This window comes from Seriola dumerili, unplaced genomic scaffold, assembly GCF_002260705.1.
Source record: "Seriola dumerili isolate Sdu_G_001 unplaced genomic scaffold, Sdu_1.0 BDQW01000017.1, whole genome shotgun sequence".
In the NCBI taxonomy this organism is placed as follows: Eukaryota; Metazoa; Chordata; class Actinopteri; order Carangiformes; family Carangidae; genus Seriola; species Seriola dumerili.
The window spans coordinates 9,029,224-9,051,922 of record NW_019174272.1 but is presented as its reverse complement, the minus strand read 5'-3'; the positions used below and the strand labels follow the sequence as shown (position 1 = coordinate 9,051,922).

Here is a 22,699-nt window from a genome sequence, read left to right as displayed (position 1 = left end):
ATAACATGAGAGAGCCAATGCTACACTATTTAGACTTTTTAATTTCATGCTAATGAACTACCCAGCACAATTAAATCCAAATAAAATAAGTTAAAATATGTGATGTTTGAGTTCAAAAGAGCATAGAATCCATATTAAAAACAATGGGCCTTTTATATCTATATAATTTTGCATTGCAGTGAGAGTCAAGTTTTTTGCTCTGGTGCATATTTCCTCCACCGTCCTCTTTCACATGGTCAGTTTTGTCATTTATTCCAACCAAAGTCACAAGAGCCAATGAGAGCGAGTATCAGCATCCAGGCATAAATCAAATTAACAACAAATGTGCTCTTGGGATGTGTGTGTGTGTGTGTGTGTGTGTGTGTGTGTGTGTGTGTGTGTGTACTCTGGTATGATGACAGCTAGCTAACATTCATGCCTGCCTGCCAGGCTGACAGCTTGATTACCCCCACTGTTGTGTCATTAGCATTAGTTTTAGATGTGACAAGCAACATCCAACATGCAGGCTACACACAAGGAGGCAGCTGGCAATGGCTTAACAAAGACAAGCAGAGCATAAAGAAAACTTGTTACTAAAAGGACAACATTGAAGCCTGATGTAAAAGCCTTGTGTTTGCCTGCTATGAGATTATTGTTGCATTATTTTTCTACATCATCATAAAACATCAACAGTCCAAACCCAACATGGCTGCAAATGTATTTCCTGTGAAATACAGCAGCATCCATCTGAAACTTGTCTTGCCTTGGCCAGTGCTTAAGCAAAAAAGCAATTTGCAGAAACAACCAAGGGCTCATATAAACCTCAGTGCTTCAAAGTAAAGAAAGATTCCTCAGCCTTGATGCACAAAGTATCTCTCCGTCCCCCCTGGGCTGTCCCCCATCACCTGCACTATTCCAGCTGAAACACTGCTCAGGCCGGAGGAATCAGTCAGCTTTACACTGATCACATATGCCAGAGGGGAGGAAAAGGCATGTCTTTGCCGTGGCTGCGATCCATCAAGTACGACCGGCATACAGCCCACAGACAGAACGTTATTAAAGATGACAAGGAGCTGTGGAAGTGACGATCTCCATCCCACGTCCTGCCACTGTTTCAGAGCTGTGACGCCGTTATTCCATTTGCTGTCCTCCGTCAGACTGTCAGAGGTGGGTGTGGCAGGAACGACCTGCTCGCTCACAGGGACTGAGGCAGATACTGAGCAACTGTGATGTCAAAGACTCACTTCACACCTGATAATAAACATACTCACACTGAGTTTGGGTTTGTTTGATAGAAATTACACCTGATTTTAAGACGCTCCATCGATACATACTGAAAGAGGTAGGAGACTGTCAGAGTTCATTTAGGTTCCTTTGAAAATGAATGCCAACTCTGTGCTCGCTTAAAGGACTAGTTCAACATTTGGGGAAATATGCAGATACATATTCAATACAGGAAATGTTAATTTATAACCAGCAGCTGGTTAGCGTTAGCATACAGACATGAGTGGTATCAATCTTCTCATCTAACTTTGAGCATTAAACTGCTGAATTATTCCCTCAAAAATCTAAAACTACACAGCACAGTTAGCAAGTAAACCACTGAGTCACCAAATAGATAAATAGCAGCCATATACCGGTGAACAACAACTTAATATGGACTGAAAGAATATGCATATGGATATGCAAAATATTACAAGGAACAATCCAAGAATAGCTGTGACGCTGGTTATTTTTCCAAATGCAGGCTTAGTGTAGGTTATGTGTGCAATTGTTGCTGTATTATGCAGACAGTAATAGAGTTAGAATTAATATTGGTTTGAGGGGAAAGAACATGGTCAGAAGGTAAAAGTAAAAGAAGAGGATGAGAAACTTAGATAACATTAGAATCAGGTCCGCAGGCAGCTTGCGAGTAGGCTACTAGTCCTTGTCAGGATTAAGATGCTAAAGACCCAAATGCAGACTCTCAGACAGGGTTGGTTTGCTTCAAGGATTTATTCACCAAAGGAAAAACACAAAGTCTTACTTAAAGGGGTGAGGCATGTCCAGTCCTGGGAAGCAGGAAATCAACGAACCAAAAACCAAAAACCAAGGCGAAAACTCAGGAACATAAAAGTATAACAGGAACACAAGGAATCACAAGGAGGACTGAACAGGAGCATGAGGAGGAAACTCAACAGGGGCAAAAACCGGAGCTAAACAGATGGACTGACAAAGACAACTGGGAGCACAGAGACTGAATACACACAAGGAGAGCAGGTACCAAGACACAGGTGTAACACATTAGGGAAGGGCAGACAATCACAGCGGAGGGAAAACAAGACAAAGACAGGCAGTAAAACAACAGTGGAAACACAAGGAACGCTTCTTCAAAATAAAACAGGAAATCAACAAAAATTCAAACAAAAAGTCGAGAGAATGAGTCCCTTCGGGGCAGACCACGACGGTCCTTATGTTAACATACTCACTGACAGACTACTGAACATTGTGTGGCTGACAGGACATGGAGCAGACGTTGAGTGAAGCTGAATAAAGTTGAATGAGACTATAACATCAAGAAGTTATTTGACTATGACAACACTGAAGCCCTCAGGGCTGTCGGTGGAAGCTTCGCCTATGGCACCAAATTAGCCAGAGGCAGTGTTGTTGTGTTCGGTCTCACACTGTCCCGCAGTGAGTTCAATCCCCATGAATAGATACTCGCTTGTTCCAAAATCAAAATCATTTCTTTTGTGCTCTTAGTGTTTCATTTAATGAAACTGGTCTGACACCAACCAACAAAATTCATCCACCCAAACAAACACACGTCTGTTTCACAAATGATTGCTCTCTGAACCGCCTGCCTACAGTTCTGAGTGTGCTTTCAAGCAAGGCGGGGAAAAAAAAAAGCTTAGCTCTGATTTGTGGAATTGTTTTATTTCCACCTCCAGGTTAGCTTTCTCCCAAGTTTGTTATCTAATACAGACAGGATTCCCAGCAGGGCCATAAATACAAAATGCTAAGACTTTACCATGACCTTCCATAACTAAGTCAAACTGCTTTCAAGATCTAAAAATGTTATTGCTCCCTGGTTTATTAATGTTGTTTATCTGCTGAGAAAAGTTCTAAAGGGGTAAACAGTCTGGTTGAGTTGGTCGTGAAGGAAACCATCTAAAGAGCAGCATGGAATGAAGTAAATGTGCAAAACAAGTTGTAAAATATAATGTGATATATTCATGTAAACAGAACCCATTCAGCTATAAAAATACCTCCAGACCTCTGAGAGAGTATGTATACATTTGCCATGGCTGAATCTCCATAAATAAGAAAATACACGGGGGGGGTTTCATCTGTATGTACTGTATGTAGCAACAATCCTGCACACCTGTGATCCGCTTTTGGTTTGTCTTAAATCCAATCCAGCTGCAGGGCAAGTTGAACATGCACATTATTACCTGCCTCTTCAATCTTTTATCGCCACAAACAGGCACTTTTGATTTGTCAGATTTTTGTCAGAGCTTGACATAAGCTAACAATGCTTAGATCAAAACATGTGTGTGTTAGTCAAAGTAAATGGAAGGATGAGGAGCAAAGGAGACAAGATGTGATCTGAGTGTAGACAAAAGCTTACGCTCTGTTTCTCTATTTACTCCCTTTCCTTCCCTCTATACCCATCCCCCTCTCTCTATCTGATACCTGGGTGTGAGGGCTAGAGGGACTGGGACAGGGACTGGGAACGGCACTGGAGCTGTGGCTGAGGCTAATTCAATTTTCCAGGCACCACTGGCAGGCATGTTGCTCTTCAAGCAAGACTATTAACTTAGCTCTGCCCATTACCGTTCTCCTCCCTCCTCTCCTTCTCCTCCTCACCCCTTACACCATCCATTACACTCTCCGTGGTGAAGACAAAGGGTGAGGCAGTTTGGAAAAAACGGAGGGCGTTGGAGAGACATGGAAGGAGGAAGAGAGGGAGGAGACCGCAGCAACTGTTCCCCGTGACAGCAAACAGAAAGTTAAGTAAGAGAAATGGAAGATTTATACAATGTGTGTGCATGTGTGTGTGAGATGAATCCCCAGAAAGCAGTTATGAGGTAGGAGGGGCTATTCATGCACACACACAACACATGCTGTCCAGACACACAAACACACACACAAACACACACACACACACGTGCACACACACACATATAGAGGATGATGAACTCTGCAGGTTGTCTCATGGATCATGGTGGAGGACCTCAGATATGTTGACCTGTATGTCAGTGAGTATGAGTCACACCTACAGGAAGTGTATGTGGGGTAGGAACACACTCTATGTGCTGAATCTGAGCTGAGACCAGTACACTGAGCCCAAACCATCCTGTTGTTAAGAATCAGCTTAGGTCCAGTTAGTGTCAGACACGTGGAACATGGTGGAGGTGACGCAGTGTGTTTGATCACATACTTAGTGAAAACACATCGATCACTGCTGCACGTGTCTTCGGGAATTGAATTAAGATTTGTATTCTACAGACACGAGTATTCCTGGGATTTGATTTGAATACAGTAGAGTGCAGTAATCACTGTCCTTCACCGTCCTTGCGATGCCCTTGGAGAAAACCGCTGCCAACAGCTAAGCGGTGATTTACAAGTAACGGCTGCGTCTGCTGCCCCACATCCACAAATTTAGCAACTTCCAAGAAGCAGTAAAGTGGGCACGTGAAGCCTGTTCTGTTTCGAGAGCATTTCTGGGTCAAATGAGAAATGTGACAAAATCTGTGTCTTTTACTGGGTTCCTTTTCGTCCACTGTGATTTATAATTTAAAATACATTTTCATATCTGCCTTGAGATTGGCTGATAGTATCTGAAAATCCTTTTCTCAGCAGACACATTTTGAGTGTCATAACAGGAAGAAGGCAAGTGCAGTTAATAACGCCAACATCTCATCAAGTGTCTCAGTGAGACCATTCAAGTGAGCCTGCATGCAAAACATCAGAGGAGGGATCTGGAAACCTAAATGGAATGCAGCCATTACTAAATAATGTTATTAATTACACCTGTGCTTTTCCTGCTGTGACTGTGTGAAAAATGATTGCTCCAGGAGGCTGCTCAAAAATGTATGTACCTCTCCTACTGCTGTAAAATGTACATTCAGGTATCAATTGATGAAGAACATATTTTCATCAATATTTTTCTATTAACAATTGATGTAATGTGGAGACTAGGTTTAGTAAAAGACCCACAGATTAAATAATAATTACAGAACTCCGCAGTTGTCCTCAGCTCTGCTGAGCATTTTATTTTGTTGTTTTGGTTTTACAGCCACAAATGAACAAAGTCTCACTGCTCTCATCAACTTTGGTTCTAGCTCAGCAGAAAAAAAACCTCCAATAGACCCACTGTGCACCTAACAGACAAAGATGGCGACCAACTGGTGAACATGTTGGAGCACTGCGCAGGTAAAGAGCCGGTTGGCAGGAATTGGTGAAGACCTAAACAAAGCTCGAAGCAGAGTGAAGACTGGACTTCATGACTGCAAATCAATTCTAATGTTGCAACTTATCTGCTGCATGAGTAGACAGGCAACTAACACATTAGTTATAACAACTTCACTAGGTAATAATGGGTCAAAATTATGTTTGTAACTTATTGTGCTGCCCCCATGTGAACAAAAAAGGAGAATTTATATTGAAATGGTCTGAGGTAAGTACATCGTACTGTTTGTTGGTTGCTTTATTAACACCCTGTGTGTGTTTAGTTCTCTGAGGCGCTCATTTAGCTTCAGACAAAAACATCCACTAAATAGTGCAGCATATATTATGTTAAACTCAGAACAAAACAACACAAAGCTTCGGCATATAGACATGTATCTACACATCATTGCGCTTTTATCTTTCAGGCCCGCCACCTTGCACTGTATAGATTCTTCATCCAAAGGTGTGCAGTAAGCACCTGCCTGACTGGCAATCAACCAAACTTCGACACTACCTGCAGGAAAAACTAGAGACAAATTCGCTTAATAATCTACATTTCCACAGTGGGAACTGCTGGAGGGCACAAACAGCCCAGAGCCTACTGAGAGAGGGAAAACAGAATTACTCTGAACAGCACAAAGCTCTAAAAATATGAACCACTGGTCTGTCTGTCTGTCTGTCTTGTGTGTTGGAAAATAAAACCACTTGGTTCCTTCCACGTCACCCGTTTCCCCTGCAGAAAACAGAGCTCTCTGTGGTTTTACAGGGACAGCACAAACTCCAATGGCAAACTCTTAAAACACATGGACTAAGAAAAGGGGCCTCTATTTAAAGACCCCCAATTATATTTAATTGTAGAAAAACACGGCCAATTCTAGCCACACGGGCTGAGGCTGTAAGCTGAGCTTGCATTGTGACTGGCCTGTTTTCACTGGGGCCAGAGCACTGGCAATGGAAACCTAAAGCTGGAGACAGAGAGAGAGAGAGAGAGAGAGAGGACAGGAAGAAAAACAGCGAGCGCGTAGATAGTGAATGAAGGAGAGAAAAAATTAAATTGAGCGAAGGAGGGTGGATAATGAGTGAGAGAGGGAACGAGCAGAAAAAAAAAATAAAAGAGCCTCCCTCCACTCTGTCCTCCTTGTCTTGTGGTGCAGGGTTATTTTTAGCTACGATGGGGAGCAACACGATGCTGTACAGACAATCATTTCTGCTGAGGCACAGTCATCGCTCACCACGACATCTCTGTCACAGCAAAGGAAACACACACACACACACACACACACACACACACTTACACTTGCATGCACACTACAGTTCAACAAGCATGGGTTTTTAGGAACCGGTATCTCTGTCAATAGCTTTGAATTGAAGCTGTCAATAGCCAGTGTCTTGTACTGATATTCACTCTTCAGGGCCACAGCCTCACAGATCTTCACAAAATAAAATCCATTTAGAAACCATGAACAGCTGCCAAACCGCGGCTTGAAAACAAATTTCCTTCCCTACACAATGTGAAATTACCTAAAAAGTAACCTCTTCTCTGTCTCGGGGGGTGCATATTACTGTATCTTACACTTTGTGGGCAACTTCACAGAGGTCAAGTGCATCACTTTAAAGTGGTTCTCGTTTTTCACACGTGCAGTGAAAACAAAAAGCCCCTTCCCAGATGGCAAAGCGTGCATACTAGCCAAAGTGTGTCAGGTCAAACCAATCGTGTTGGGGATTAGCTGAGTACTTGGAAAGACACACATACGCGCACACACACACACACCCACACACCAACACATACACACACACATACACACAAACACCACTATATTCTACAGTTGGCATTTACCGGGTCAAGGAGAAGAAACCCTATGTTGGTGTCTGAATCAATACCTTCTCTTCCAGGAATTAAAATATATTTTCATTACACAATGCTTTCCTTCTAAAATCAGTGTTTATATCCCAGATGCTTTTCCATTTTCTATGTCTCCTCCTGCTCACAGTTAAGTCATCAAATATCACAACTCTGATTCCAACTGTGATCCTTGTGACCATTTATTTGGGAGAAAATGGCTTTCTGACAATGTAAAGAGCTCATTAACATTTGTTGCTCTTTTAACGAGGGGACGCCTGGCATTCAAACAAATGAGAAAAACAGCATTTGAGCTTTTCTGTGATATAAGCAACACTGTGAAAACTGTTGCAAAAACACTGAGGTGTGGAAAACTGCTTCTTACTATTAGTATGACTCACAGCCCTGCATTACTATGCAGAGTATAGGATTATGGCTGCCAACTCAGTGTATTCCTGGATGGAATATTTAAGAGATGGAAGTCTGCAGCCGGTGACTGGGAAAGACTAAGGTATCAGCACTTTTATACTTACACGATGGGTAAAAGAGTTTTGAGACTAATTAGACAGACAGAGGACTCCTACATTTCGTGGAGGAGACGGCCGACTTGGCTACAACAGTGCTACGCAGGTGGTTTTTGAATAATCCAAGAACCCTTTACCTGTGGCAGAGCAATTTTAAATGATGTTTTAGTTAAAGAAAAAGCAATCAGATATATCCACTGCACTTATTTCAAGTCATTTCATCTACATTTTTATGTAGTTTGATGGAAAATATGAATGTACAGTATGTGAGACTTAATACAATGCTGTGGTTGCAAGCTTTGCAGTAAAATTGGTGATGTGGTTAAGACAAATAAAGTCATGAGTTTAGCAGAACATTTTTCTGATATTGATCTTCCATGATACGGGAAACAGTCATTTATACCAGGCTACCCAACATACACATGTTGTTCCTCCTAGATTGTGCTCTTTTTTTTATGTGGTAATAACACCGGAGTAAAGCAGCTTAACAAGAAGTCGGAAAACAATCACCTGCTTGGATTGTTTTAACTTGATGTTTTTAAATTCAATCACACATGAATTTTAATAGCTGATGTTGTTGCCTGGCAGCACGGTGGTGCAGGAGCAAACGCTGTTCCCTCACAGCGAGAAGCTTCTGGGTTTGAAACACTCAGCTAGGTGGGGCCTTTCTGTGTGGAGTTTGCATGTTCTCCCTGTGTGGGTGCTTTGGTTTCCTCTGGGTGCTCTGGTTTCCTCCCACAGTCCAAAGCCATACAGCTTAGGTTAACTGGTGACTGTGAAAACTGCCTATAGGTGTGAATATGGGCATGTCTGTCTCCACCTGGCAACCCTCCATCCAAATCTGTTTCCTAATGACTAGGTATTGATACGAATGAGTGAGCAATGTGCAAAAAAAATCATATTAGATACTGTGATTGTGATATGAGTCATGATTTTAGTGGGAATTTTTCAATTTTATTTTCACTAAAGAAAAATATGAATATGATGATGATGTGATTTTTGCTGGGGTCTGCACATTACATATGCATATGTATATAAAATGTTGATTCTTACCGGTGATGAGCTCTCGGACCTCCATGTCATTGGTCTTCCTCAGCAGGCGGATGAGGGCTGGGATGCCGTCACAGTTCTTGATGGCCACCTTGTTGTCATTGTCCTTGCCGTAGGAGATGTTGCGCAGGGCACCACAAGCTTTGCGGTGGACCTCAGATTTGGGGTGGTCCAGAAGGCCCACCAGAACAGGAATCCCCTTCAGCTGACGTACGTCCTTCTTAATCTTGTCATTTTCATAACACAGGTGCTGCAGGTAGGCAGCGGCGTTGGACTTGACCGGGTCGATGGGGTGGCCCAGCATGGCGATGACCTCAGGGAGGTCTGGGTCACGCCAGCGCGGGTCCTTGCGGATGCTGTCGATGGAGGGTGAGCGCCGGCCGCCCATGCGGTCCAGACTGGCCATGCTTCCTCTCTCTGGCTGGGCCAGAGGCGCTGAATACATGCCATGGATATAAGGGTGGCGCTCATCGATCAGCTCTGCCTCAATGGGGTCGTCCGGGTACCCTCTGGAAGACAAGAGAAGAGAGGACGATGAGGACGAAGGAGATGGACGAGGTAAATGGAGGGTGACTCAGACAGATTTGTCTGAGAGAAGAATTAGTTAGCCGCGGGAAAGACTTTGAGAGAAGCCAAGCGAGGTGAGAGCCACTGACTAATGAGGGGAGAAGGGATAGCAGAGGATAGGGTGAGTGAGAGGTGAAACGATGTGGGTGTTGGAGGGGAAAAAGGAAGGAGTGCAGGACAGTGAAGGAGAGACACTGATCTGTAGTGTGGATCTGTTATTAACAGGTATGTTAGAAAGACTGTGGCGGCACGGTGAGCACCATTCTCCTTATTATTCCTCCCTGTCAGGTGGTAGCAACAAACACGTCAGACTTCAGCAAACATAAAGTTGCAGAGAGTGATTGAGAGACAGGAGAAGCCTGCACAAAGAAAAACTAGGCAGTTCACAAAGACACAGGGACAAAGACAACAGCAAAGAAGAAGCTTTGAAGGAAAAGTCATATGAAGTTTTTTTAAGAAGCCACCTTAGAGAGGGGATGTGGTGACTTCTCCCTCAGGGAACAGAGAAAAGAAGTGTGCTGTCCCCCCAGGGAGCACTAGGAGCCCCCATTATGCCCCGAAGGCTGCCTTTGCTCACAGTGCCGAACACTAGCATGCAGTTGCTAAAATGATAACGACCATCTCTGCGGGATGTATCTGCCAGCATTAGACTCAGTGGCATCGCTGCTCTTGGGTCAGGGACGTGAACAGTATCGAGCTCTCGTCGGGAATAAGTGTTGGGGAAGAGGGGAGTCGCTTTTGAGGGTCTTTAGGGGGTTTCCTTCAACCAATCTCTATTTCCCAAGCTTGTCAGAGTCTATGAGCTACACTCTGTTCTCTAGTGTTCTCAACAGCCTCATCAATTCTCTATGTGAACATGGGCGAAAATATAGGCCTTCAATTCCAATGACAGATCATTTGTAGCAGGAGTTCAGGCGACTTATTTTACTTAAAGCTCTTTAATCACAGGAGCGATTTCTCACAAAGATGGAGTCGGGAGAGTCACATTTTACACTGGCAGAGAAGTTGCACGAAATATTTTTTGAAACTTCACAACTTTTTGAGCAAACACCACTGAGTTGTTTAAAGGGACGGGAGAATGTTTGGCAGGAAAAGTTATGACATGGGGAGAGGAATTTAATTAGGGTTGTGTAGTTATGCACAGCCTTTATCACCCCACCCACCCACCCCACAGCTTGAGACTTGTTTACCCTCGTTACATAATCCAGCTGGTCTCCTCTCACCATCTTTGATGTATGGCGGTTGGTGGTGCAACAGAATGGTGGCCAACGCCGTTGGTTGGCAGGGAGTTCCAGACCGAGTTCTAATTTTAATGAGTTTTATGTTAATTATGTGTTTTTACAGTTCTTCTCAGGCATGCTGAGGAAACTGATAGGAGATGAACCGGGAGAAAAAACTCCTGACTGAGCAGTGTAACGAGATTCTGAATCCTCCATTCACACGGATGGAGAGAGGATTGATGGAGATGGAGTCACGCACCACTGCAGTCGAGTACAGCCCGACCAAGTTCAAAGAACCCCAACGCAGACCGCCTGTGGCAAACTTTGGTGTCATGGGCACGGATCAAGAGGCAGGTGCTCTTCCAGACAAAAAAAAAGAAAAAAAAAAAAAAAAAGCTAACCTAAACCAAAGTGGATCTGGAGTATCAGTGCTGTTTATTTCTCTTTTAAAAGTATTTTTTTCCCAGCTTTGTGGAGCAGTTTGGACAGCCATAAACTTCTATACGCAGCCTGTAACCACAGTATGGAAGGAGGGACCAATCAGGAGCCTGATTACAGCACATCATTTGGAGAACAACTGCTGCTCTGAGGTTTTGGCAAAAACACTGAACCTTATGACAGACTGTGTGGAAAAAGAAGGAAATCTTCGAGTACGTGCGCATGTGTGCACGTGTTGGTGGTTACTAAATGCTTCCTTGCGCACACCAAGATCTAAACACACACTCGCGGGCCGTCATCCAGCTTTCAACTGCTGTGGGACACTGGACATGACAAGGCAACTGGAGGCAGGGACAGGCCGTCCTAAAGAAAGGGCAGTACACAACCTCAGCATCTCTCTCATTATCTGTCACACTCTGTTTGTGGCACACTTTGTCTCGCACACACACAGACACACACTTCAACACACAGATGAGATGTACAGTTGTGTAGATGGTGGCTCATTTAGATCTGTGCCGATGCGGCAGGGCTTTTGGCAAAGCAGGCGTCGTGAGGCTGAGTGATGGGAATGTCAGGATTTGCATTTAAATTGGCGCCATTGTGTGTACAGGGAGGGGTGTATTCATAGGATGTGAAAGGGCCCTCCACTGCCAGACGCGATGCTCTGAGCATGATTACAGCGGATCACTCTCCTCATGTTAATCGAGCTGCTGGATGTCCGGGCTATTTCTGTGTATCTGTGCGCTGGTCTCTGTTTTTTTTTTTTTTTTTTCGTTCTAAGACACAAAAAAACAGAAGAAAAGATAAGCAGATACAGATACAGATACGAGATGTTCACAAAGTTCAGGACTGGACTCTCTCGCTAGTCTTCCTCCCCTTCATCTTCTGTCTGTTACTTTCATCAGCCTTCAATCACAGCCATGCCTGACCCCTCGTCTTTGGCGGGCCCGGAAAAGGAGATTACAGACTCCGAGGAAGTGTTCACATTACATCTCTGCTGTGTTTATGAGCTCTTCACTGACTGTCTCTGCCGAGCACGCTGCTCATTTTGAATTATGGGCAATAATTGTTTTATGATACACAAGAGTCTTTGTGGGACAAAGAACAAAGAACAAGAAGAAAAATAAAAAAGAATAACAGCAAAGCTGGAGTGTTTATGTCTCGCCACTTCCTAATTTCTCAGGCTGTTTTGACGGCATTATTCACTGCCAACTCTGCTTGTTTTCATTCAATTAAAGGAGAATGACATTGCTCAGAAGTTTCTCCTATAATTTAGGGGATGCTTCTGAGAAACCTCAAACATGACAGAAGGGGAGTATCATATTAAACGCAGTATTTGGCTCTCAGTGAAATCCTCTTGGCATAATCGAGGAGGGCTGAGCTGGCCAGTATCAGATCACTTCCATGGGCTGTTCCCTACAGACACCACTGGATTAGAATGAGACCCCCTCCCTCTCAAATAAGCGATGAGTGTCTTTGTATGTGTGTATTTATATCTCTCTATGTGTGTGTGTGTGTGTGTGTGTGTGTGTGTGGTGACTCCTAGATGCAGGTGTCCAGGTGAAACGGAGCAGGTCGCCCAAGGAGAGATGAGCCATTAGAGATTGGCTTAAAAACGCCCCTGTAGTATGGCAGAGTTCAAAAGCAGCTATTAATCACGATGCCGTGAGGACACACACACGCACGCACGCACGCGCACACACACACACACACACACACACACACACACACACACAGGATGGTGCTCATGGACACGCACACTGACACGCACATAAAGGATGGATTGGGATGGGGGAAGATAGAGTAAGATGCACTCACATCCAGACAGTGGAAGAGAGAGAGAGAGAGAGAGAGATGAGACAATCATATTTTATCTGTAAAAGCCGAGGACTGATACTGAAATACTATAAACCTTTATTTATCAATGTTCCGAGCAAAGTTTTAAAGTGCTTCAAAATCAAGAAAAATCGAGACTGAATACTGACAAAACTCAGTAAACAGAAAGACCAATGACAGAGTAAAAATTGCAGTCCAGACATGTAGATAAAACTAATCTCAATTAAAAAAGATGAAATAAAACAGAAAAAGTCAACAGATGAAGATAAACATGTATTTCACTGCAATTTTTTATTTTCAATTTTAATTCTTTCTCTCCTTCAAGCTTTTCTAATTCCAACACATGACTGTCTGAAAACAAAACACTGGTAACACAGCTAATGACAGCAGGCCTCCATCCTGCGGGACAATAAAACACTAACGCATCGATGACGAAAGTTCATATTCATATGATTCAAGCCATTTTCATCAAACTGCGCAGCGAGCCCTAGAGGTTTCTGCATTCGACATGTATCTTCCCTTAATTTGCCGCCCATCTCTACATTGCAGATATGCGAACACTAAAATCCAAGAGTGAGGCATGCCCACACATCCAAGGAACCTCATCGTTCCCATCCGTCTGCGAACACGCGGCGGATTCCACGGCCGTGACAAAACGAGCGCCTGGTGCCGATGCGTGAAGCTGTTATAGCTCTAAACATCTTCATTTTTGACGGCGCATAATTGAGAGCTTGCAATGCCATGATAAGCTGTAAATAAACCACTTTAATTCCAAGATTCATTACAGCACTTTGGAGTCACCGCTTCCGTCTTGGAAGAATACTAATGGCTGCGTGAGCGCACAGGAGAGGGGGGGGGGGGGGGGGGGGGAAGTATGCCTATAGTGTACTGATGTTTTGGTGTTCACGTCAGCTGATACGAGTGCAGGAGGAACGGGGGGAAAGCAGACAGAAGGAAATATTTGTGATTTATTTTCTGCCGCAATTAGCCAGTCAGCAGTCAGTCAAGAGCGGCTTCAAACGCGTGTGTGTCTATGATTGGGCATTTCATGCGAGCGGCTGTGAGTGTGTGTGTGTGTGTGTGTGTGTGTGTGTGTGTGTGTGTGTGTGTGTGTGTGTGTGTCCGTCTGTGAGTGTGTGTTTCGGAAAGGGGTGTATGTGGCTGTTAGGGCTGTGTTGTGACACATGTAAGGCAGGCTACAAATTGCCTGTCACAGCAAGTGCCTCTCACTAGGCGGATGGGGGAGTGACTCATTTTCTGAAGATGTGGATTCTTATTGACTGTTTGTGTGTGTATGTGTGTGTGTGTGTGTGTGTGTAAGAGAGATACTGTGTGTCTAAGTGTCAGAGCGAAGTCAAAAGTGTGTAAAGACATGGAGTCTGATTAGGCATCTGCTCTTTCGTGTCTCACACACATCAGTGGAGGGGCCATTAAATTCAGCTTGTTGCGTACGCATGAATGTTTGTGTGTGCGTGTGTGTGTGTGTGTGCGCGTGTGTGTGCATGTGTGTGAGCTTAATTAAGAAGGAAAAGCGAAACTCTCGCGCTATCGAGACAGCAGCAAACCTGGATTCAGCATCACCTTTGATCGTGACAAAAAACACACACACACAGATTAAGAGACAGACTCTTTCCAGTCTTCCTCTTTCTTGCCTCTCGACCTCAGCTCTCCTCCTTTAGATCTGGCTCCGGGCCCAAACATTTTGCCCACAGATTGGTGGAAAATTGTAGACAAGTCGAAAATATCCATTTTCTTCAGGTCACTGCTCAAAAAGAAGTCTTTAAAACACACTTCCCACCAACTCAATGTCAAAAACCCTGCATCAAAACACTTTTTTCTCCAGGGTTTCCAGCCCTCCCTTTGGGTGGCAATGAAATGATCGGAAGCTATTGGTGGACAAGAGTCCACTTTGGGATCTTATTGTCGAAGGCTAACAGGCTTTTTTTCTGCCTCCTGGAGCCAGGGGTCATACTCCTCTCAACAAAGGTTAATAACTGACAAAAGCTTCCCGTCCTCTCCCACTCTCCCTCCATCCTGTTTATCCTCCCTTCCCTCCCTCATCACATCTCCCGGTATTCCCACCTCTTTACCTCTGACACAAACACATGTTCGCTATCCATTTCCAGGAAAAGTGGCAATCAAAGGCTCGTTTTGTCCTTGCTTCCTTTCTCAAGCAAGTTGCTCAAGGAGAGGAGACATCTGTTTACTTGAGCACAGTGTAATGTAGTCTTTTTTATGGCAAGAACAAGACAAGTATTCTTTATTCTCTCTTATCTTAACAAGCCCCATCTCATCTAATGTCAAGGCAAAGTCTGTGCTCATGCATGTGAACAAGAACACACTGTCCAATGTAAAAAGAAAAACATGTATACTGTATGAACTCGCACACCTTCAAGAAGTCTTCAGAAAATGAGTCGCTCCCCCTTCTGCAAAGCATTATCTCCTGTAAGCTCCAGTCGGCTGAATCTTTCAGCCCGAACACAACTGTCAGGTTTTATGTATCAACACCAGGTACTGATGTCGACAAACAACTAATATGCAGATTAATCTGTGTGCTGTCTTTGCTTTGAGGTAGATTAGCAGACCTGCATAGAAAGCAAACCTCTACTCTTAATCTTTTTTGCATTTCTCCTCACCTGACGCGGGGTCCATCACGCAGAGGTTCCCGGTGGGTGCGACCCCGGTTGGCCCCCTGCAGGGTGCGTCGGTTGGCGGTGGAGTAGTCGGGCTCCAGCTCGTACGGCTCCTCTTCCTCAGGACCCAAGCTGCGGCGATCATCCTCCAGGCCGTACGGCTCAGGCTGGAAGCGCTCCGGCTGTGAGCGGTTCAGATCCACAGTGCTGGTGCCCATGGGAACCTGCGGCTGGGCAACATGGCCATAGTCATCCTTGCGAATAGGAAGCGTGTAGCTGTTCTCCGGCCGGTAGCTGTTGGGCAAGTAGGGGTAGCGTGGCGGTCGGAAGTTGACGCCACGTGACAGGCTGCCATAGTTGTCCGTCAAATCGGCGTAGCCGTCGTGCAGGCCGTAGTGGCGAACGTACTGGCTCTCGGGCGTCTCGCCGTATGAATCGTTGTAGGAGTTGTTGTAGGAGCGTGTCAGGGTGGAGGTTGCTTGAGGAGTGATGAAGCGGTCACCTCCGTTCTTCAGGTAGCGCCTGTCAATGGAGTCGGTGTAGCTGCCCAGTGGGGATGAGCCCTCAGGCAGGGGCAAACCATCGGGGCCGAGGGGCACCTGACGCACTGTCCGTGTGGTCACCGTCTTCACCATCTTGGTCACCTGTGGAGGGCAACAGATACACGTGTCAGATAGTCTAGCTTGTAAAAGTAAAAGAGACAAATAACCATGGCATGATAACTTTGAACATTACATACACATACATATAATAACATTTGAATATCAAACTTAATGCAGTTAGTTCAATCCTATACACTTTGCAGTTAGTTTTCCTTCATTGTCTGGAGAGAACTGTGGTGCATTATAATGCTATAAAATGATATTTCATAAAATCATGAGTTCCTGAAGATTCAAGCATTATACAAGTGTTCCTTTTTTGTTTTTTTGTTTTGCATTTTATGGCTTTAATTGATAGAATCAGTAGAGACAGAAAGGAAATTCAGGGAGCGAGTAGCGGAGTGACATGTAATAAATGGTCCAGCCAGCCGGGAGTTGAACTGGGGACTCACTACTCAGGGCATATGAGCCCATGTGGTATGTGCCCTAAACATTCAGCTCTAACCCCATATACAGTTGTTTTTACACATTTTCATCAGTCATCAATTTTAAATTCTACTAACAAAAGAACACTGGCCGCACTCAGGGAGGAACCTCTTCTGCACTGGAGGTGGATACTAACTGATCAATATCCAATCGTAAGACCAGTGTCACCAGTTAATAACTCTTCACACGTGCTCTGACCTGTTGACAAATACTGTCAGCCAAAATGCTGCATATCCACAGTTAACTGTCTTGGCCTTAACTGTCAGCCTCCTGGATTGTGTTGTAACTGAGCCATCTTGAAAGTGCTTCAGCTCCACTGGACCTTGAATCCCCTCTGTCCCCAAGAGGAGCGCATCACACTCCGTAGCAGGTAGACTGTGATAACCAGACCTGGATGCATCTGTCCCTCACGCTCACCTCGTCCTATTGCTAAATAACTCCACTGGCTCCGCTGTCACTGAGGCCGTCTGACTGGAGAATTGCAGACAGCGACTCCCCTCCCTCCCTCGGCTCTCCGCCCATACAGAAACCAATTTGCTGCCCAGTGAATTCTGCTGTGGCCGATAATTGGCTATTTTGTCCGCGGCTATAAATTCATCTTCAAAATTAATGAGGTTGATGAAAATTAATCGTTGTCTGCGGGGGTACAGGTCTGATGCAGTTCGTGTTGTGCCTGACAAGGTGTTGCATAGAGGTTCATTCCCCCTTGACGAGCACAGTTCGACAGTCTGAATTACATGGGGAACAGGAGGAGGGAAAAAAAAAAAAAAAAAAAAAACACCACTCCGTTTATTCCTGTTTCTGATGGCTTTAATTTTTGACACCAACCCTCTTAATTGTAATATGTTTTTTTATTTTCCCATCTAGGCCATAATTTTAATTTTAATCAGGAGCGAGCAAAGGCATGTAACAACATCAAGAAACCACAACGAACCATTAACCCTCGCTACAGAGGAGGCTGCCAAGAGCAAACGCACAAACCACATATCCGTTGTTCAACACGCCATCCTCATTAACTTGGTTGAAACAAATAGAAATTTTCACTGTCCTTGTTTCTTGATTACTCCCTGACTGTGAGCTACATAACAAAGCCTTTTTCAGGAGTGCCAAGGTTTATTTCCATGTTTGGAGTAATTACTGAGTAATTTACGTTTGTTTCTGAAGCAGTTTTGCCTTGGCTCCGCATAGTTAAAAATAAAGAGCTCAGTTGCTTGATTCGCATTAGCTAAAGCCCATGTATAACCTTCAAATAGCAAGCTCACGTCCGTCCTCTTGATTCACAGTGGTAGACCATGGCAGAATCATATCATGGGCCCTAATGCTAACTCCGGGATTCAAGGGGACTGCAGGGGCCAGGGCTGAATATCATACCCCTGCATGTGCTCATAATAAATGCCATTTGTGAAATAACATTTTCTGCCTTCCGGAGAGAGAATAGTGTCAGGAGGCTTTTGTTCATATCTGGATATTCAACTTTTATTTACAGTATCATCATATTTTATTCTGTTCTGTTCTGGCTGTCAGCGCTGAGAGGAGAGCACGGTGAATGCTACAGCTTCCCAGCCTTGACATGCCCAGCTGCCTTGTACTAACACAGCTTTTTAGGTGATTTGCAAGGGCTGCAAAGGGAACCATCACACAGGTTTCAAACACTCTTTGATGTATGCTCAAGTTCACAAGGCGTTAAACAGTCACGCAAGGGGAAGTGAGAGGAGGCGAGGGACCTGCGTTTCAGAGGAGCCTCTGAAATATGCTGAAGCGGGGTAAACAGAGCTAAAAGAGAATTGCTAAAACTGCAAGAGTGAGTGTGTGACTGTGTGTACACGTACAAATACTTGTGGGAATTCTACATGTCGGAATACACTATAGATTCGTATGTGTGTTTGCACATGTTTGGACAATCACGATTGTAGTGAAAAGTGTTTAGAGCGACCACAGGCAGTTAGACACAGGAGTCAACTGTTTACCAAGCTTTTAAAAATGGAGGGAAAGGCTGCAGGCGTCGAACTGTCCACTTTACGGTACTGTAAAAGGTTTCACAACCTCTGCGGCATTCAATTTATTGAGAGCTTAAATGGACACGGTGGCCGGAGGTTAGTGGGAGAGGATGAGGTAGTAATTCAGGTTTTTAAGCAGCCTGTGATTGTGAACCCTGCGATTCATTTTCCAGCGAAGATGACAGGAGTAGAAATTGTTAGTTTCTCCACAATGACAGCGAAGTCAAAGTGGATAAATGTGGGCCTCTTTAAAACGTGACGTTAAAGGGAAAATGCAGACAGGGGGAGGGGAGAGCACAGCAATGATCACACAGGCATCCGCATCCTTTACTGTGTCTGTCTCGGAAGCGGTGGGACTCGACGCGGAGACCGGGGTGGGGGTCCGGGTGGCAGGCCTGGACTCCACCAACAAGTTGTCAGTCAGCGTCACGGGGTGGTAGGTGCAGCGGGTAATGGTTTTGACCACTTTGGTAACCTGGAGTTGGAGGGATGAGTGGGTAGAGCTCTCAGCAAAATGCTTTAGATTACATATTGCTTGTAAGTATATGCAGCCCTGTTGTTTCAGCTCTGTAATGGCTTGTGGGTAATGACACAGCCTTGCATATACTGAAGCTACATGGAGCTGTGTGCAATTTGAGAGAGGTTAGAGTGTTCTTGCTGTGCTCCAGAAACTATTTTTAAAATCAGCTTGCAAAGTCTGTCTGAAATAAAAATAAAGTAATGCACTCAGAGTCGAAAGTTTATGTTCTTTCTCCTTTTCTGTTCAACAGTGACACTTCATTTCTCACAACAGTTGTACCTGATGGAACTACCATTTGGCATTTTTTTTGAGAAGTTATTAACTAACTCCTGCCCACTGAAGGCTGGCTCCCCAGTGTGTGCAGGGTAGTGAAAGTGCTTTTTATTTGTTTGTGTGGTCTGTCTCGACTCTCATTAGCTCACATCCAGAGGAAAGAGGAGGAATGCTGCTTTTATTGGCCGAACTCAGCTCTTCCTCCGACACGACTGGTGTTCCATTCAGTGTGTCTGCCAGCAGGAAAAAGAGGGCTGGATGATTGCCAAAGGGAAGCATGGCATGCTGGGACAGGAGGACGGTCGTGGATCTAATTGAGCGTGTGCATGTGCTCGTACACACACACACACACATACACACGCGTGCGCACAGTGAAGTGGTCCAGTTCCCTTTGAGATGCATTGATTGCAAACATAAATAGAAACAGCAGTTAATCTGCTAATGAAAGGCCATTCATACTATAGTTGTTTTCTGATCGTACATAAAAACCTCACACTTTCATTGAAACTTACCTTACCCCCCCCAAACACACAACTGAGTGCACAACATGACTCCAGTCCGTCTTATACAGTAGCTCTGCCAGGGTGCCAGTTTTTATGTTCCTTTCCCAGTATCCTAACTAGTAATATAGCTGATACTAAATCAGTTCCAAACATGTTTACCACCGAAAAAACTTTTTTTTGCCTGCAAATCTGGAAGATGGGAGAAGCTTGAGTGTTTCATCTTCCAGCAGTCAGATGGGGGATAACCATCAAGGGAAAGGAGTGCGTTAGCATTAGACAGTATGGCAAGACTTTGGTTCAAAAGAACAGATAAGCACATAAATAAAACTGTGAGTTGCTGCGAAACAACGAGAGAGACAGAGAGGGAGAGAGGGGGGAAAAACAACACATTAAAGTGAGTCAGAGAGAGGAGAGACAGAGAGGGGGAAAGTGAGGGAGACACGTGGAGGGGCTTCTTTTGTGTAAATTCTCAGCTGGGTCTGGATCCATTTGCCTCCGCAGAGATGTTGGCTACCAGAAGTTCACCCCGAACATTAATCTGCTTTTCTCCCCAAAGTGGCTTCCCTCCTCCCAGCAGGGCGGCAGGCCCTTTCGAAAGAGTGTCCTTCCTCTTCCCTTCCTCAGCAGCAAAGCCCCTGATTAGCGCAATGTTTCAGTGTAATATTTTACTGCATGCGTTTGTGCGTGTTACTCCAAAGATATTTTGTGTGTGAATGCATGAAATCATGTGAGTGTGTGTGGCCAATCCCCTTGCAGTAAACAGGCTGGAGGGCAATGGGTCCTCCCTGATGAGGGATTAGACCAGGCTTTTTAATTACAGTCTCACAGTCCCTGGAGTAGGAGCTCCACACAGCGCTCTCCACTCCAGCAGCAGCCGACTGTACTATAGCCACGTTTACATTTGAATCCCCTGCAAGATGTTGCAATATAAGGTTATCATTGAGGCTATGTCTCCAAATGCAGAGGCAAAGGAAGAGTTTCCAACCCCCACACCTCACTTCTCAGATGGTGTAGACTTGCTGGATTTTTTAAAAGGGACAAAGAGTGATGAATGAGAGTGCTGCTTTACATGTGTAAAGATGACTGTGGTGATTCTGGTTACCGTTTAAAACAAAGAACCAAACAACACAAAGCCACAGCAATAAAAGCTAACTTTTTTCAAAGTCTCTGACATTGTGTTTTCTGTGACAGCGATTAATAGTGTATCTTCATGATTTAATTGTTAAATTACGCTACGATCTAAGGCACTATCTCATATCATAACACTCCTGGGGGGATGTAAAATGTGTTATTGGTGCTGAGCACTGCTATTTTGCACCTCCAATAACGTTAATGAGGGATGTTGAAAGATAAAATTTCCAGGAGAGAATGAAACAAAGAGAGACAGAAAGAAAAGACCATGCAGAAGAAATGAGAAAGTAGAGAATGAGTCTCATCCCAGGAGGTGGAAGCAGCAAGCGGTGACTTTAAATACTTTAAATTACAGACTGGAGCATTATTGGGCTTGTGATGAAGCAGACTGTGTAGCGCACTGCTGCTGTAGCCTCTATGGGCACACGTATAAAATGGTGGCGTGGTGGGAGAAGCCATAGTGGTATAAAAGTCCACTCACCTTCACGTTAGTTGACAAATCCTTACAGAAAAACAGCAGAACATAGCAGAGGACGAATCAACAAAGGCGTTTTTAAGAAGCACAAAACCAGGAGAACACCAGGGGAGATGGCTCATAATAACACAACAATCAAATAAATAAAGCCATGAGAGGGAGATGAAACCACTTTGGGCTGTAGGATTATGGGATTTAGAGTTCTTAAGGATGGAAGTCTGGGAGTGCAGGTGCGGTACTGTGCAGTTTGGAAGCAGTGATCTATAAGCATCATTCAAAGCAATATTGAAATGGATCAAAAGGACTTTTGCAGCTAAGAGCTCATTGGGATCTCTGTGCCACGACGATAACACTACAGGTGAAATATCAGTTCTGTTCAGTATGTTAACATATGGACCATCAGTTCTACCTGACATTTTTTAACAGTTAACATTGTCTAACATCAGTACAATATGAACACAGCTCTATGTACATATGTACTCTTTTTTCTGGCATGTATTCATCACTTTTCTGTCACTCACTTTACCGTATCAGTCTGTCTATGCACTGCACTACGCTGAGTGCACCTCTGCCTCTTACCTTGGTTTCTGTGCGCCGTGTGGTGCCGTCATCAGAGGTGACCACTGAGACGTGGGAGGTGGGGGTGCCAGGGTCTTCCTCTATGGTGACCGTCTCCTCCACCACCTCCTGTGGCTCCTGCATCATGGCCAGGGATGTGGCGTTACTGGGGCTCTGCTCCTGCACAGATAAGAGGGGAAAACAAGTTATACAAACAGGATTTACTGTTGGCTTGATTTTCACATTCAATTGTTAAGACAGGTAGGAAAAAAAAAGCACAATTTCCAGGTAATCTTCCATTAGATATATGACAAGATGAAACTTTAATTGGGCCACTGCAGCAACAAATGATATTAGAATCCAGCAGAGAAAAATAGAGCATGAATAAGATGTTGCAAACGAAGGGTATTAAATATAATGCCACCCATAATTTGCAATGAGACACTTGAGCATCAGCTTGAGGGATGGAACGTGTGAAACACAGAACATGAATAATAAAGTGTGGAAAATAACTGCACTAAAATATACTGAGATGAATGCAGTGTTTCTAATATAAAAACGGGCATGAAAATAACTGCAAAAATAATAATGGCTCCTATATGACTAGTGACAATATTTAGAAAATACGTCACTATTA

At 44.3% G+C, this 22,699-nt stretch overlaps 1 protein-coding gene across 6 annotated transcripts in view; it reads right to left on the bottom strand.

Moving 5' to 3' along the window:
- The window catches only part of arvcf (ARVCF, delta catenin family member), a 135,715-nt gene that overhangs the window by 60,249 nt on the left and 52,767 nt on the right, over nt 1-22,699 (bottom strand). For 5 of the 6 annotated variants that reach the window (XM_022751889.1, XM_022751846.1, XM_022751871.1 and 2 more), the window contains exons 2-5: nt 22,084-22,242; nt 21,511-21,531; nt 15,524-16,164; nt 8,830-9,335 (exon numbers count right to left, since the gene is read on the bottom strand). In XM_022751889.1, the coding sequence (XP_022607610.1) occupies nt 8,830-9,335; nt 15,524-16,164; nt 21,511-21,531; nt 22,084-22,209 (1,294 nt within the window). In that variant the 5' untranslated portion in view covers nt 22,210-22,242. The remainder of the gene's footprint in view (nt 1-8,829; nt 9,336-15,523; nt 16,165-21,510; nt 21,532-22,083; nt 22,243-22,699) is intronic. The other variant, XM_022751854.1, reaches the window with a different exon arrangement.